At 39.7% G+C, this 17,631-nt stretch overlaps 1 protein-coding gene across 5 annotated transcripts in view; it reads right to left on the bottom strand.

Annotated features, from left to right (window-relative positions):
- Positions 1-446: 446 nt before the first annotated feature.
- NVL (nuclear VCP like) overlaps positions 447-17,631 on the bottom strand; it is a 119,578-nt gene continuing 102,393 nt past the window's right edge. For 4 of the 5 annotated variants that reach the window (XM_004375951.2, XM_023730944.1, XM_023730945.1 and 1 more), the window contains 4 exons: positions 16,394-16,470; positions 13,664-13,752; positions 10,694-10,764; positions 3,463-4,923 (listed from right to left, as the gene is read on the bottom strand). In XM_004375951.2, coding sequence (XP_004376008.1) covers positions 4,882-4,923; positions 10,694-10,764; positions 13,664-13,752; positions 16,394-16,470 — 279 coding nt within the window. In that variant the 3' untranslated portion in view covers positions 3,463-4,881. Of the gene's footprint in view, positions 2,241-3,462; positions 4,924-10,693; positions 10,765-13,663; positions 13,753-16,393; positions 16,471-17,631 lie in introns of those variants that run through there. The other variant, XR_002824031.1, reaches the window with a different exon arrangement.

The raw sequence follows: 17,631 nt of genomic DNA, 5'->3' as shown, positions 1-17,631 counted from the left end.
CATTTGGTTTTTCAGGTTTAACCTTTACAGGAATTCGTGTTTTTTTCCCATGGAGCCGCTGGGTGGGTTCAAACGGCCAACCTTTCGGTTAGCAGATAAGTGCTTAACCGTTTGGCTACTAGGGCTCCTTAGGGCTGTCTTAGTGGTGGGATAATCAATGAAATTCAGCCCCTGCTCACACTCTCCAGCCTCATTATCTCAGCACTGACCAGACAGGGGGACCGGATGGGTTGAGCACCTGGTGTTCTAGGTTAAAAAAAAAAAAGGTAGGGACGGGTAGGTGACTTATTCTCCCGGCGCACTCAACTATATGGGGTTCTTTAAGCAACCCACATTTTCAACTTTGCTGCCCCTATCATTTTGTTACTTTCAAAATGTTTATGTATAGTACTTGTCAATATCAGATGAAGAATCACGAGTTATAGGTAAAATTTTTGACCTCTCAAGTTTTTTACTTTTTAATGGAAGTGTAACACACATACTTACAGAAAAAGAGCACAATAATCATAAGGCATGATGAATCTTCACTAAGAAAACACACTAACCATCACCTAGATGCAGAGCAGGACCAGCAGCCCAGAGCCGGCCATGCCATGCTCCCTTCCTCACTTCTCCTCCAAAAGTAACTACTAACTGGCTTCTCGTGGCATAGGTTAGCTTTGCCTTTTTGATCTTTATACATGAAGTAGAATCATAGTCTGATCTTGGACTGGCTTCTTTCAGGATCTGAGAGTCACCTGCGTTGTTGCAAATAGTCCATTGGTTACGGTAGCATTCCAGTGTATGAAATTACCACAGTGATCCGTTCTACCCTTGACGGATGTTTGGACTGTCTCCAGTTTTGGTGTTATGATTGTGCTGCTGTCTTGGTAAACACACGTATGCATTTCTGTTGAACACAGAGTAGGAGTGGAATCGCTGGGTGATAGGCTATTCACAAGTCCCTTTTGTCATTTTTCATATAACAGAATCAGACTTCTATTCCTGGTAAACGAACATTTCAGATTCTCACATGCAGGGACTGCCTGCCAGACAGCAGTCTAATTTTGACAGCTTTGTTGTCTAAAAACAGTTAATTCATCTAACACAATATTAAATGCCCCCCACCTGGCTGCTGAGGAAACAAGACTGACAGGGTGCCTGCCCTCACGGAATTTAGCAGAAGACCGAAGGCAGTGGTCAGACAATGGCAATGTCTGCATACTTAGCTGAATATTTCTGTTTGTGATTATTTTGTAAAAAACACATTGAAAATGAAAAAGCAAATGCTGACACTAATAAGTGTTGTTGTTAGTTGCTTTTGAGCCGATTCCAGCAGAGACCACCTTATCCCAAATCTGTTTAGCTTCTTAGCTTTGGCTTGTGAGTAGTATAAATTTTGAATACAAAAAAACCAAACCCACTGCCATCGAGTCGATTCAGACTCATAGCAACCCCTGAGGGTTTCCAAGGCTGTAAATCTCTATGGAAGCAGACTGCCACATCTTTCTCCCACGGAGCCATAGGTGGTTTCAAACTGCCGACCTTTTTGGTTAGCTGCCAATTGCTTTAACTACTGTGGCACCAGGGCTCCTCAAATTTGAATGGGGAAGGATTTATCCTACAAATGTATCTGAATCTATCCAGTTCCTGAGTTGGGACAGCAAGAGTTTGAATAGTAAGAGATACCTATCAATGACTGAAGACTGTCTCTAAAACGTGATGGGTTCAGTTTTTGGAAGATTATCCTGTGAATACTACTTTCACCCATTTTCAGCAATAACCTATGTACAAAAGTTAAGAGGCCGCCTGTTCTCGGTTCCCAAACACACCAGTCCCTTCCTTTCATCTCATGTCTGTTTTCTCTGCTCAGATCGTTTACTCTCATTTTCTTCTCAGCCTTCAGGACTCAGCGGAAACATCCCCTTCTCTGGAGAACTTTCCCTGAACCCAAGCACGGACCAGTTGTCTCTCTTCTGCTGCTGCTTTACAGCATCGATTCTTGTCTCTTCACAGCCCTTCCCACACTTTTGTAATTGTCTCTTTACTAGTCTGAATGCTGTATGAGTGAGGATATTAGTTTGGCTGCTTTAGGAGAGACCAAAATATAAAGGGCTTAAGCAAGATAAAAAGTCGCACACAAAGTCCAAGCCAGTTGACAGTCCGAGGGGTAAGGAGGTTCTGCTGCTCTGCTGTCCCAAGATGTTGTCCCCATTTACGTGGTCTAAGCTGGTTCATCGTCACTTTATCAGATTCTAGCCCTGGGAAGGGAAAAGTGGAGTTGAGAGAGCAAGCAGCTACTTCTTTATTTTAAACAAGTTGTGGCTTTTGAGGACATATTTAGTCTTCGCTCATGGACTAAATGCATGAGTTCAACAGACTGCCTGGTTAATGACGGTTATGCAGTCCAAGTAGCTTCCTTTTAAGGATGTGACTCAAGCTGCTCCCACCACTTCTGTTCCTATTACATGAGCCAGAACTCAGTCACACCTCCAAGCAGCAAGAGGCGGAGAAAGGTAGCATCCAGCTGGGTAGCCACGTGTCCAGCTAACACTTTATGTATTTTATTACTAAAAGAAAAGGGGAAAATGGATATTGTGGGACAATTAGCTGTCACGCATACCAAACGAGGCCATTCCATCACCAGTGATCAGCGCAAAGTATTTGATGAAATTGCTGAATCTTTCACAATGCCACCACAGAGGACGTAATTCCAGCTGTGTCTGGACATAGGACTGACTCGTTTTCAGAGTTCAGACAGCTCTTTATTAGCTGGTGACCCTGGGCAAGCTCTGAACTTTTTTTTAATAAGATAGGGATAATGTCATCTGCTCCACAGAATGAGTTGGGAGGGCTAAAAAGAATATACGACAGTACTTAGTACATACATTGTACTTAGAAAATGTTTTCCTTCCTTCCCTTTGGCGAACAGCTAGCAATATCCACTGTGACATTAAAAAATAAAAAAAGGTTGCTGTTGAGTCGATTCTAACATCAGTTGGTCAGATTTCTGTCCAGTAACTGTCTGCTGGCAACCTGTACCACGGTAAATTTGCTAAGCTGACAACACACGCAGCCTGTCTCATCTCCACGCCTTGTATGGTTAATGTCTAGGCCAAGCTAGACCACCATAAAGTTGGGTATTTAGACCTAACATTCAACTGTCAAAAACTTTTGCGTTTTCTCGTAACCTAAATATATAATGTACCTGATTGTTTCTCCTCTGACTTGGCTAATATCAAACAGAGTCAAATCTACAACTCACATTTGTTGTTGTTGTTATTGTTTTGTTTACTTTTTTTTTTTTTACTATAGTCAAGTATATGTAGTGTAAAATTTGCCATCTTAACCATTTTTTAAAAATTTTACTGTGTTTTACGTGGAAGTTTACAAAATTAGTTTTTCATTTACAAATTTATACACAAATTGTTTTGTGACATTGGTTGCAATCCTCGCATGTCAGCACTCTCCCCCTTTCCCTTTCTACTCTGGGTTCTCCGTGTCCATTCGTCCAGTTTTCCTGTCCCTGTCTGCCTTCTCTTTGCTTTCGGGCAGGTGTTGCTCCATCTCAGCCATTTCTAAGTGTACACTTCAGTGGCATTAATTATACTCACAGTGTTGTGCAACCATCGCTATAATCCGTTTCCAAACAATACAATGAATGACGGCGCAGGACATTCCGCCCGCACTTCTGGTTTCCCTTCATTCTTAACCATCTCTCTCACGTGATCCTGACTTGGTGTTCTCTGTGCAAGTGCTCCTTCCTCTGGGCCCTGGAGCCCTCTCTTCAGGCCCCTTCACTGGTAGTGCGATACTCTGGGTAGTCAGTCATCTGCACTCTTCTCTGAATGTGTCTGATTGACCTTTGTCACCTAATCTGCTTTCACCTATTCATATTTTCTCCATTTTATCAACTGTATTCTTAAAAGTAACCTCACCTATCAGGTGAGCTGCACTGCAGGGACACAGAGGCCAGCTTGAAAGGGCTCCCACTGGCCAAATCTGAGACAATCTGAATACCAAACAGTGACAGTAATGGACCTGAGCTTAACACCCCCTCACAAAACACGTATGAAGTACAAAGGGAAAGAGCAACTGTCTTGCATGAGCAGCCTGGAATCAAGTGACCACCGTAATCAAGTGACCAAAGTGAGCATTTTCAGCAACGGGGCCACCTGACAGGATGCAGCGAGAAGACACACTCCTGCCAGCAGCACGTAACTGGAGTCGAATCGTGAGGAAGCACCAGATGAATCCACCCTGTGGGCATTCTACAAAGTACCTGGCCTGGAACCTTCAAAGGTGCCAAGATTATGGAAGTGGAGGCTGAGGAGCTTTTCCAGACTCTAAAAAGACTAAAGAGACACAGCACCTAACTACAACTGCTAATTCTAAACTGGGTTTTTTTGCTACATTCTTGGGACAACTGGAGAAACTTGACTGGAGCCCGAGTACTAGGTGGTAGCAATACAGCAATGTTAATCTCTTGCTTTTTGACAGTTGGCCATGTAGGAGAACAGCCTGGTCTGTAGGAAATGCACATTTAAGTGTTTGGGGGTGATGGAGCAACAGGCTGTCAACTTACTCAGATGGTTCAGGAAAAACAGCACTTTGTAATGTACGTGCAACTTCTCTGTACAGCTGAAAATGTTTCAAAATAAAAATTTTATTTAGAAAAACTTTCAGTTATTTTATTTCAGCAGTTGCTGAATTTTTCTTTTTCTTAAAAAGGAGGTAGGGTGTTTCCATGCAAGGCTGGCCAGACAGGAAGAATCTTCAGTTTGAGCTTGGTCTCACTAACTTGAAAATAAAATGCCTCCATGAAATCACATCTGTGCTATGCTGCAAGCTGGAACCTGAGTGTGCTGGCTCCTCCACCAGCACGATGCGTTGGAGACGTCATCAGCGGAGAGACTGCTGCAGAGCTTCATACATCACTTGATCCTGAGAGAAGAGCAGGAAACAGAATACAGCACTGAGCACTGTTAAAGAGAGCTGACCGCTCCTCCCTGCAACCAAATCCCACAGACACTCCTGTCCACCTCGAATGAATGACTCTCATAATTATTGACTATGTTTCCCTTAAAAATCAGAAAGATTCTTACATCTATATCTGTATTAGTGACAAAAACAAAATTATAAAGTATACTGAGTCCAGAGGGGAAGAGGAGGCAAAAGTAGAGGTCTCTTACAGTAGATTAACATGTATAAGAAATTGCCAAAAGGCTTTCCCAAGTGGTTTAACTATTCTCACCAACAATGTATGAGAGTTCTAGTTGCTTCACATCCATATCAACATTTGGTGTTGTCAGTCTTTTAAATTTTAGCCATCCTAGTGTACAGCAGAATCCTGCTGTGGTAATATTAACATTTAAAGTTTGGATGCAGTTCCATTCCTATAAATTTATCCCGAAGAAATACTTGCTGCATGCTTTTGTTTTTTTGGACCTTTAAAACTTTTTTTTTTTTTAATCTGATTTTGTTATTCTTTTGGATAGGTAAAATGTTCACAAGGCTCAAAAATATAGTTATAAAGAGTCTCTCTCCCATTCTGTCCCCCCCAGGTTACCAATGTATACTTCCAGATTTTCCTTCTTCATATACAGCAAATACTAATATTATCTCTTCCTCTTTTTTCTACACTACTGGTGGCATATCATACGCATAGTTCCTGTTTTTTTTTATTTAACAATATATTTAGGAGATATAGTCTTTAATCTTTTTAGAATAGTTGTATCATAATTACTTACACGACCATTTAATTCAGAGTGTTTTCAATCTTTACTTATTATTATACACAACGTTCCAATGAATAAATAACTTTCTACTGACATGCATATTTGAGGATAAATTCACAGAGAAGAGTTGCTGGGTCAACTATGGTTGTAACTGTAACTCTGGCAGACACACCAAACCGCCACCCGAAGGGGCTGAGCACACCGCGCAGCGTCACCACAGTGTATGAGACAGCCTTAGGGGGGACGCTGACTTGGGAAGTTTTTCTCTCATAAATGTAAATGTGAAAAAAAATCAGGCAAATGGATGGATCATATTAACCATGAGTATTAAGAAGAGGATCAAAGTGCTTATGGTCAGTGGGTGTGATAAAAAAAAAAAAAGAAAAAAAAAACCCGTGCCGTCGAGTCAATTCTGACTTATAGCTACCCTACAGGACAGAGTAGAACAGTCCCATAAGGTTTCCAAGGAGTGGCTGGTGGATTCAAACTGGTAGATTCGAACTGCAGACGTAGCTCTTAACCACTGCGCCACCAGGGCTCCGCGGCCAGTGCGTGTGATAGCACTAAACTAATGATTTAGTAAAACGGAAGAGCTTCTATGGCGCGGCTTTAATAAAGAAAAAAGAATTTTAATTTATGTTTTCTTTGTGACAGTAGAACAGTGCCACAGTAGGCAGAGCTGAAAAGACTGATTATTTGAGACTACATATCTAGGGAAATTAACCTCAGTATTTACCAATAGCTAAGCTAGCCTTAGGTCTCCGGTGAGCAGTTAATATTGAAAAACCAGACTAGTAAAGTAAGTCACACTTCATAGGCCTGTGAAGTGACACATTTTAGGGCCTACTGCAAGGATGAAAACATGGCCAAATTTCGGAATGAGGTTAAGCAATTTTCAAACTTTGCATGACACATCTGTAGTCATCTGTTATGACTTATGCAATAAACATGGAAGCTTTTCAAACAAGTTTCTAGAAAATGGAAGTGATCTTTCTAGAGGTAAAGAAAATAAGAGAGTGACAAGTGAGGAGCTGGCCAAGGTCAACATATAAAAATCAATTAAACTATATGCTAGCGACAATTAGAAAATAAAACTTTAAAAAATATCATTTACAAACATCGAAAATCGTAACTTACTTAGAAATAAATTTAATTAAAGACGTACAAGACTTGTACCCTGGAAATACTGCTGAGAAAAATCAAATGTATCTAATAAATTAAATGAATTTAAATAAATGAATAAACTTAGACATAAAAATTAAATGAACCTAAATAAATGGAGAGATATACCATGTTCGTGGATTGGAAGACTCAATATTTTTAAGATGTCTGCTCTCCCAAATGATCTATAGATTCAAGGCAATCCCATTCAAAATTCTAGTAGGCTTTTTTATAGAAACCCATAAGCTGATTATAAATTTTGTATGTTAAATGCAAAGAGCTTAAAACAATATAATTTTGGGGGCAAAAAAAAATTAACAAAGTAGGAAGACTTACACTACCAGATTTCAAGACTTACTATAAATCTACAATAAATAGCTACTTCAAGAAAAGTAACCATGAACCCTACACCTCACATCAAATACTGAAATTAGTTTCAAATGGTTCATAGACTTAAACGTAAAGGCTAAAACTATAAAATTTCTAGAAAAAAAAAAAAGGCTAAAATTTATGCAAACTTGGGGTTGATTAGATTTCTTAAGATATAAAAACATACAAACTATAAAAAAAGATAAAGTAAATGTTATGTAAATTAAAAATTCTTATTCTTCAAAAGATGCCTTTAGAAAATAAAAAGGTAAAAAGGAGAGTGGAGGAAACCAAAGACTGAAGGAAGAAAATTAGTCCACAGGTCTAACAGCCCATGTGAACCATAGCCTCTTCTTGCCTGAGACCCTAAGAACTAGATGGTGCCCAGCTACCATTACCGACTGCTCTGACCAGGAGCACAATAGAAGGCCCCAGTTAGAATGGGAGAAAAGTGTAGAACAAAACTCAAATTCATAAAAAACACCAGATGTACTGGACTGACAGAGACTACAGGAATCCTTAAGACAACTGCCCTCAGATACCCTTTTAACCTAGAACTGAAGCCACTCCAAGAGGTCACCTTTTAGCCAAATAACAGACTGGCCTATAAAATAAACAATTATACTCATGAGGAATGTGCTCCTTTAAACAATCAACTATACAAGACCAAATGGTCAACATTTACACAAAAGCAGAGATGAGAAGGCAAGGAGGGGCAGGGAAACTGGACGGATGAAAACAGGGCAGGTGGGGTGGAAATGGTGAGAGTACTGACACATCATGAGGATCGTAACCAATGTCACAAAACAATTTGTGTATGAACTGAATGGGTATCTAATTTGCTGTGCAAACTTTCACCTAAAACACAGTAAAATATTTAAAAAAAAAAAAAAAAGAAAAAGGGAAACAACAGATTTGGAGAAAATATCCTTAATATATATATCTGATACAAGACTTGTATTCAGGATATACTAAGAATCAGTACAAGTCAACAATAAGACAAGCAATTCAATTTTTTTTAAAGGGAAAAAGAAGCAGACATAAGAGATATCCAAATGACCAATAAGCATATGGAAATATGCTCAAAATTTTAGTCATCAGAGAAATAACAAACTTAAACCACAATGCAATACTATTAGACATTCACTAGAATGGCTAAAATTAAAGACTGACAATACTCAGAATTGGTGAGGAAGTGGAGCAACCAGAACGCTCATGAAATGATACAACCACTTTGGAAAACAGCTTGGCAGTTTCCTATACAGTTAAAAATATATGACCCAGCAATTCCTCTCCTAGATATTTACTCAAGAGAAATAAAAACACATGTTCACACAAATGTATGTACATATGCACGAAAACGTTCAGAGCAGCTTTATTCACAAAAGCCAAAAACTAGAAACAACCCAAGCGTCCATCAACAGGTGAATGGATAAGCAAACTGTGGTATACTCATACAACGGAATGCTACTCAGCAAGAGAAAGGATCAAAGGACTGATAAATAAAACAACATGGGCGAATCTCAAAAACATTATGCCGGGCAAAAGAAGCCAGAGACAAAAGGATACATATTATTGCATCTATACAAGCTCTAAAACAGGTAAAATTAGAGTATGATGACAGAAATCAGATCAGTGGTTGCCTGGAGCGGTGTCTGGCAAGGGACTTACTATAAAGGAACACAAGGGAACCTTGTGGAGGGATGAATGTTCTATATACCTTGATTGAGGTGATGGTTACATTTGTAAAAGCTCAAGATGTGTGCATTATTGTATGTAAGTTAAATTTAGATTTTAAAAAAGCAAGGTTAGCAGACGTGAGTGGCAAATGTGGAGCTATGCACTTCAAAAACTTCAAAACTCAGGCTGTAGGTAAGAAATAATTTCAATTAAAAAGTTTTTTAAATTACTAAATCTTTGGCAAGACATTTTATCACTAGGTATTGCTGATTTAGAATAAAAAGGGCCAATAATATTAACTACAAAACAGTATCTGATTTTAAACAAGACTTTATTTTATTCAAAGATGTTCAATAAAGTAAAACATTTTTTCTGGCATACAACAATGACTGAGAGGTCAAGGCAGGCTGTTTCTTCCTCTATTCAATGCTAAAAGACTTCTTCCAGGCTCAGCAGACTTTTACTTTACTCTAGCTGAAAAAGCCGTCAGTCACATGCCTAAAACATACCACCACCAGCCCAAATCCCTTAGCTGGTTATTTAGTTAGAGTGACAGGGTGGTCGACTACCTTAGAACCTCTAGGCCAAGACCTGCGGCAATGCAACATGGCAACCCATTACATGCAACTGTTCTGGACTTAGAAACAGACTGACACTCAGTTTTCAATCAATAAACATAAGAAGAAGAAATGCAGTTCTGGGTGTCATAAATGGCTAATTATTTAAAGGAAGTTTTAGTATAATCAATAAACAAGTTCTCATGACTAAGGCATATTAAACTTCCAAGAGTCTGGAAACAAAAAACCAGTTGCCACTGAGTGGATTCCAACTCATGGTGACCCCAGGTGTGTCAGAGTAGAGTATGCTGCATAGGGCTTTCAATGGTTGATTTTTCAGAAGTAGATTGCCAGGGCTTTTTTCCAAGGCATCTCTGGGTGGACTCACCTCCAACCTTTCTGTTAGCAGCTGAGCGTGTTAACCATTTACACAACCCAGGGACTCAGGTGTGTATCTTTAAAGGTCACAACTATTACAAAGTGAAGACACACCAGGAACTCCCTTGAAAACATTAAGAAACCCAAATGCACAAAGCTTAGACAACAGTATCCAATTCAAGACCTTTGTTTGGGTTAGCTTTTACCTGCCAACCCTCTCTGTGTCACAATAAATTGACTTCATTTAACAGCAACCATTTTAATTTATTACAAACATGATAACTCAGCACAGTCAGAAATAAATATGTAAAACTTAACATTTTATGTAAGGAAAAACCACAGTGATTTTTAAAATTCTTCTCCTACCCAATAGTGAAGATACTTTTATTTCCCTGAAATGTATAGATAAGTCTCTAGGGCTTAGTCTGGGTACAGTCTAGCTCTGAGAAGATAAGAAACCATTTGTTAAAAAGGGTGGGGTAGGTTAACTCATACTTGAATGAAACTGATTGAAAATTCTGAGACTGTAGAAGCAGATACAAGAGGTCATTCATTCTCTCTGAAGTAGTCAGTAGAGACTCTGGTTAGGAGAGCTATGCTTCAGTCTCTAAGAAACCCACAAAATTAAAATCTTCCAAGAATATTCTCATGAACACAAGTGTTTTCCTTGTTTTTGGATCAAAGTGTAACATGCAATTTCTTTCCACTTCAGGAAGAAGGGATGGTATATAAAATATAATCTCTAAAAATGAGTTTCACAATTCATGAGTTCATATCTACTACTCTCAATTCTAGTCTTTTTCTCTATATACGTTTAACAGCATCTCTTACCTTTTTTGATATAGATGGTTTTACTTTCTTAAAAGCTTCTTCAAAGTGTTTAAGACTAATCTTGAGTTCACCTGTGGAGCAAATACATAAACATACAAATCTTGGTAGAGTATGCTGACTGTGATTTCGTTTCTCTTGAGAGACATCCAGGTCTTCAGGGAACACTGAAACACTGATGAGATCAGTGATGGGACAGGCTGTGTTCTTTCCAGAACAGTATCCACGCCAGATATATTCTGCTCATCAGACTTTAATCCAGTTTTACGCAAAAATACACTCTCTACCACTCACAAATAGGTCCCCCTTTGTAGGCGCTCTCTGCACTGTTCACCTTAACTTAATGGTGATGCTTATGAAGAAGAACCAGAATTGTTCTCTTTTTAAGATAATTCAAGAAAATTTAACTGGGACTGAAAACGTAGAATTCCATAGTAGTTACTACATAATTAGATGTTACAGAGTTATAATGTCCCAACACTGGATAAGAAGGGGGTTATAATTCTTTATAAAGTTTATGCCATTACACAAGTAAATCAAATAGTTAAATGTTAAATAAAGCCTGGTTTAGAATGTTAATATGACAACTTACATGACAATTTATATTTAAAACAGTAAATTTCCCACATGTATAATAGGTAGTACATTTACCTAGCAATAAAATAATGCAAACTGGGTGACATTCCTGATTTCAGTTTTAGTAAGATATCAACACAAAGCCCCTATACAATAGGAGGCTGCTGGAAACGAACGCTACAGCAAAGCAGGAGGTCAGAATTTGTTTTATATATATGGGGCCTGGTGGTGCAGTGGTTAAGAGCTATGGCTGCTAACCAAAAGGTCGGCAGTTCGAATCCACCAGCCGCTCCTTGGAACCCCTATGGGGCAGTTCTACTCTGTCCCATAGGGTCACTATGAGTTGGAATTGACTCGACGGCAACGGGTTTTATACATATATACATAAACCCCATTCTTAGACTCCTTCCCTCATTTATATATATATATATATATGTGTGTGTGTATATGTATACACACACATATATATATATAAAAACCCCACTGCCATCGAGATGACTTCGACTTGTGGTGATCCTATAGGACAGAACAGAAGTGCCCCACAGGGTTTCCAAAGCTGTAATCTTTATGGGCAAATCTGCTACAGAAGACCTCTTTAAACCATGTCACTTCAAGGACTAAGGTGAGCCTGACCCAAGCCATGCTGTTTTCAATCATCTCATACGCATGCGAAAGCTGGACAATGAACAAGGAAGACCCAAGAAGAATTGACGCCTTTGAATGGCGGTATTGGCAAAGAATACTGAATATACCATAGACTGCCAGAAAAACGAACAAATCTGTCTTAGAAGTACAGCCAGAATGCTCCTTAGAAGCAAGGATGGTGAGTTCATCTCACATACTTTGGACATGTTAACAGGAGGGATAAATCCCTGGAGAAGGACATCATGGTTGGTAAAGTAGAGAGTCATCAAAAAAGAGGAAGACCCTCAATGAGATGGACTGACACAGTGGCTGCAACAAAGGGCTCAAGCATAACAAAAATTGTCAGGACGGCACAAGACCGTGCAGTGTTTTGTTCTGTTGTACACAGGGTCCGCTATGAGCTGGAACTGACTCGATGGCACCTAACCACAACAACAATCTTTATGGAAGCAGACTGCCACATCTTTCTCCCATGGAGCCGCCGGTGGGTTCGAACTGCCGACCTTCGGTTAGCAACCAAGCATTTAACCACTATGCCAGCAGAGCTCTTTATATATGTCTATACTAACATCCAAACGGGATGATTGGCAGCAGACAATACATGTTCAGAGCCTGTGAAGTTTTACTGACCAGACTCCAAGATAGTCATCTATGAGATTCAGCTCCCAGGCAGCACTCTACCACATAATGTTTTTTATGAGATGCTCTAATTCTGTTTACTGATATCCCCACCTATTCCCAAAAAGAATTTAAAGTGGCTTAAAATAAAAGTTCAGTTAATTGAACTTTAAAATTAACAACAAAAAACCAGGGATTTCATTATGAAGACAAGTGTGCTGACGAATCTAAGAATAGCTGCTGTAACTAGAAACAAAATTTAGCTCTAAGATTCTTGGTAGTAAAGAAAAAAGGGAAGAGAAAAAATGGAAAATCAATACAAATTTTAAAAGCTATCTCTTGAGAGTTTATTGAACAAAAGGAGACCAATGTAGAACCTGAACTTTAGATTAAAGTACAGATTTAGAGGACAGAGTGAATCTTTCTGAAGAAAGGTATTCTACACGGCTATAAAGCAAAAGAGACAGCCATAAACTGCAACTGATCCAACAACTGTCACAGAAACCAAGCAAAGGAAAAGCTGTTTCTGTAGTTAGCATGGTTGGATGTAGGTCACAAATGAATCTTTTTTGTCTACACATACCCAAACAGTGAAAGCAAAAACACTGTCAAATGTGAAGGATGGTGCAAAGCTGTCGAGATGACCCCAGATTGTCACATAATAAATTACATGGATTTTGTATTCTGAAAGGAAAGTCTCAATATATGGAAAGTTATTCCAGTTTTCACTCGTGTGTGTGTGTGTGTGTGTTTTCTAAGCTCTCCAATTTAAACTGCACTTTCACAGGCAAGCAGATATCACCTTAGCAAAAGACTGAGAAGGTCTTCCTGAAATGGCAGACCAAACTCATGATGAAGACTGTGCTTAAATCTAATCATTGGCTGTGAAGACAAAGAAAGACATAAAACTCTCTGTTCGAGAGGCGCTAAAGAGCTTTGCTATTTGTACAGTTGTCAGCCACAAAGGCTGCACAGAATTCCAGACCAGTTTCTAATGGTCTCATCAGAAAAACCAAGCCTTACTATCACAGATAACAGATGTTAGAAAATGATGCTATAGTTATTTGCCAGGTTAGTGGGGGTTTATGCATCCAGACCGATCATGAGAATCGCGAGATCCTGGGAGAATCATACCTTTTTCATTTCCATTCTTCTGTCTTGCCATTTCCTGTCTCAGGGCACAGAGAGAAGCTTCCCGCACCAACGCCGAGAGATCTGCGCCCCTACAAAGAGAGACGTGTTCTTATTTATTCGTAGACATGGCAAAAGAACAGACAACAGGAAGAAGTCTGACAGCAATTTTCTATTAAATCATATTAACAAATTAAGAAAACAAACTGACCAATAAAGGTGGGATAAACTGATTATGAACAATGAGAAAGCGTTTTTTGCTCTCACAATAGTTAACCTAACCGTAGGAGAAGAGAAATGGTGGAGGAAACAATGCAATGAATCATAAATACTCTATCTCATTAGCTACCGATACAGTAAAACCTGTGAACGCCGTCAAAGAAGGGAAACTCAAAGATTTTCCACTAAAACGGGCGACAGACAAGTGTCCCCTGTCAAAGGCAGAAAGCCTGTACGAACCAGAGAAACGAGGCAGTAGCGCTGAGATCCAGCTCACGGGTTTCACCGCATTCACGTTAATGTAAAGAAGTCTAAAACATCCAGTGAGTAGAGAGAAACTTCTAAAAATTATCTTTAAACTTCAAAAATTTTAAAAGTTTATTAGAATATTTCCATTCACCAGGGCTATGCTGAAGTGCTGACTGGCACATTCACATATTACATAAACAAACAAACCAAACCCGCTGCCATCGAGCAACCTATAGGACAGAGCAGAACTGCCCCCATAGGGTTTCCAAGGAGCAGCTGTGGAGTCAAACTGCCGACCTTTTGGTTAGCAGCTAAGCTCTTGACATATATTACCTAGAGTCTAAAATAAGCTTATATAAAAAGTCATTTATGGCTCCGAATTCAAAACGGGAAAGTACAAAGGCTAGGAAGTCTTTGATGAACTTGATTCAAGCTCAAGCTGAGTGGACACATTATAACTTACTTAAAAACATAACAAGAACTTACAAGTCTTCATTTATTTAATTATTCACATATTAGTATGCTGAGTCAGCACAGCTCCGAGGTCAATGAAAGACACCGGTGCTGGCTGGGGTTTCACTGCATGACAGCTTTAAGAGGATTCTTAAAGACTCTGAGAAAAAGCTTAAATTTGGGGATAAAAACCTCATTTCTAGACATTATTTAAGGCTGATAATCCACATAATACATAAAATTAAAGACCCACAGAGATTAAATTATTAACTGAATCCACGCTTCTTTTGGTTAAGTGCTAGAAGTATAAAATTATTAAATGCTAACATACACGCTGGGGTATTAATTTCTTAACGTTAAACCTAACACTGGTGCAGAGATAACATAAACTAATGTAAACGAGCAGCTGAAGACTATGCTAGTTAGTACATTCTCTCTTAACTGTCAGGACCAAGCACCCGTTGACGTCGAGTGATTCCGACTCACAGCGATCCTCTAGGACAGAGCAGGACTGCCCCAAGGGGTTTCCAAGGAGTAGCTGGTGGATTCGAACTGCTGAATTTTGGTTAGCAGCAGAGCTCTTAACCACTGTACCACCAGGGCTCCAAACTGTGATGATAGTGGCATTAAAATGTAACCATTCCACTTTAACCCTAATCCCTTTATAGGCTGACACCCTACTTGGTATAATCCGAAAGATTTAGCTCTGGGTAAATTCTGTCATCAAAACTGCCTCTGCTACTCACTGAAAATCTTTTCTTTGGATTTTAGCACCCAAAGGTGCAAATGACTTGCTCTTGTCTTTTTTCTCTTCCTCCAGTAGTGAGACAATTTAACTAAGAAGGCTGGATTCCCACCCAGGGGAAGATGCGAATCCTCCTCAAAGTGAGGCAGGGGCTTTCAGGCAGCCACTCACCACCCAGTCTGGGTCTCCAATTACTTCCCCTTCTTGAGAATCACTGCCTCGAAGTCACCCATGATTATGGATGCGGGTGCTTCTGGAAATAACTCAGTGTGCCTGGATTACGGCCGGTGGGGATCTTCTTTGGATATAAACTTACACTGGTGAATAACAGACTTCTGAAGACCTCAAAGATTTTGAAAACACTCGCCTACTTGGCTTTGGGAAGTTCCACATTATCTGGACTTGCCCTAGGGGAATACTGTGAGAAGCATATCGTGCACAATCAACACGGCTTATAAAACAAGCTCGAGGGGGAGATGTCTCCGTTAAACTTTAGTTTCATTTTCTTCCCTTGTGTCCCAAATTGGGAAAGTTAACAACTTTACTTAAAAACATATGAAGAAAAAACCAAAACAACAACAAGCATAAATATGAAAGTCAAAGGCAGAAATGCCTTACTTTCTGCATTTACCGGAGGCTGTGTGGATGTTACCAAGTGTGCTGTGGAAAATGCAATGTGAGCCTTGGCAAACGCAGATCAGGCAGATTATTCTGTTAAGTGCTGAAGAACCTGGTTAGTGTGGCAGCTAGGAGTGAAACATCTGCTCATATATTCCATCAGAACAGATAGAATCTGTGAAGGGCAGCAATGGTGGTTAGGGCAGCTGAGTACCAAGGGCCTTATGAAAGAATTCCTCTATTCCCAGAAATTCCTTCAGAGGCTCAAAATGGCTACTGCCTTCTCTAGGAAAGCAGCAGCATGGAAGAGTTAGACACTGTATTAGGTGCTTTGTGTGAAACTTCATTTAACCCTCTCAGAACCTGGTGAGGTGGGCACCATTTCCCCTTATTTTACAGATGAAGAAACAGCCTCACAGAGTTAACTGACTTGAAATTTACATACTTACGTATAGCAATCACAGCGGAGGTCACCAGCAATTGCTTCCAAATTTACATCTGCATCCAGTGGGGGTTTGGTACCATTCTAAACACAGACAAAAAAATGAAGATTTTTCATTAAGGCTTTAAAGACCAATACTATTCCGCACAACAAAACCAAAAGCACTTCCACTGAATCGATTCCAACTCATAGCAACCCCATAGGGTTTCCAAGGCTGTAACTCTCTACAGAAGCAGACTGCCACATCTTTCTCCTGTGGAGCCGCTGGTGGTTTCGAACCACTGACCTTTTGGTTAGCAGTCGATCACTTTACCCACTGTGCCACCAAACAAACAAAAAAACCAAACCCAATGCTGTCGGGTTAATTCCAACTCATAGTGACCCTATAGGACAGAGCATAAGTGCCCCAAAAGACTTCCGAGGAGTGGTGGGTGGATTCAAACCGCTATCCTTTTGGTTAGCAGCCATAGCTCTTAACCACTGCACCACCAGGGCTCCTGATTCTACACAGGAGGTTCTCTATACATAGTAATGGCTACTTGACTAAATGAATACAACTGACTCTAAGACTTCTAAGTGTTAGAAGATTTTTACAAATTTTAAGAAATAAGGTTAAGAAGTAGATTCCAAACTTAGGAAAGCTGAAGGCAAACTATTTATGCTCATGAAGTCTGAAGAATTTGTATACTGCTGCAGCAAAGACAAAATACCAAAAAAATAAAAAAAGGCACCGTCAATCCTTCCAAAGGTGAAGACACACACACTTTCTTTTCCTGATTAAATATGTCCCACACCTAAGCAGCGCTTAGTTCGGATGCAGAGATGCCGGATCCAGCGACATGCAGTTGGCTAAGAAAGAGGAAATAATGCTGAGCCTGGCTGGGAGACAACAAGCAGCAACCGGCTCGCCAATAAAAGCCTTTATAAAGTGCTCTGTGCTCAATAAGTTCTTTCTTAATCCTTTATCGAAAACTGAGCTCCGACTTTGGTGCCAACTCTCCTTCAGCTCACATCAAGAGATGCTAGAAACGACAAGCACCGCAACAGTCTCAGAATTCCAGCAACACCCAACACAGTACCTTGCGTACGTACAGTACGTATTTAATAATATCTTTAGTGACTTAAACTGCAGAGGCAAACAGAATACAGTTCTTAGTGACTTAAAATGTATGGTATAGTCAGATGGTTTTGCTTTGTGATTCTGATCCATAACTTACATACACACCGCATATATTCTGACCATTG

The sequence above is a fragment of the Trichechus manatus genome, unplaced genomic scaffold (genome assembly GCF_000243295.1).
Source record: "Trichechus manatus latirostris isolate Lorelei unplaced genomic scaffold, TriManLat1.0 scaffold00039, whole genome shotgun sequence".
NCBI lineage: Eukaryota > Metazoa > Chordata > Mammalia > Sirenia > Trichechidae > Trichechus > Trichechus manatus.
This window is presented reverse-complemented; position numbering and strand designations above follow the sequence as displayed.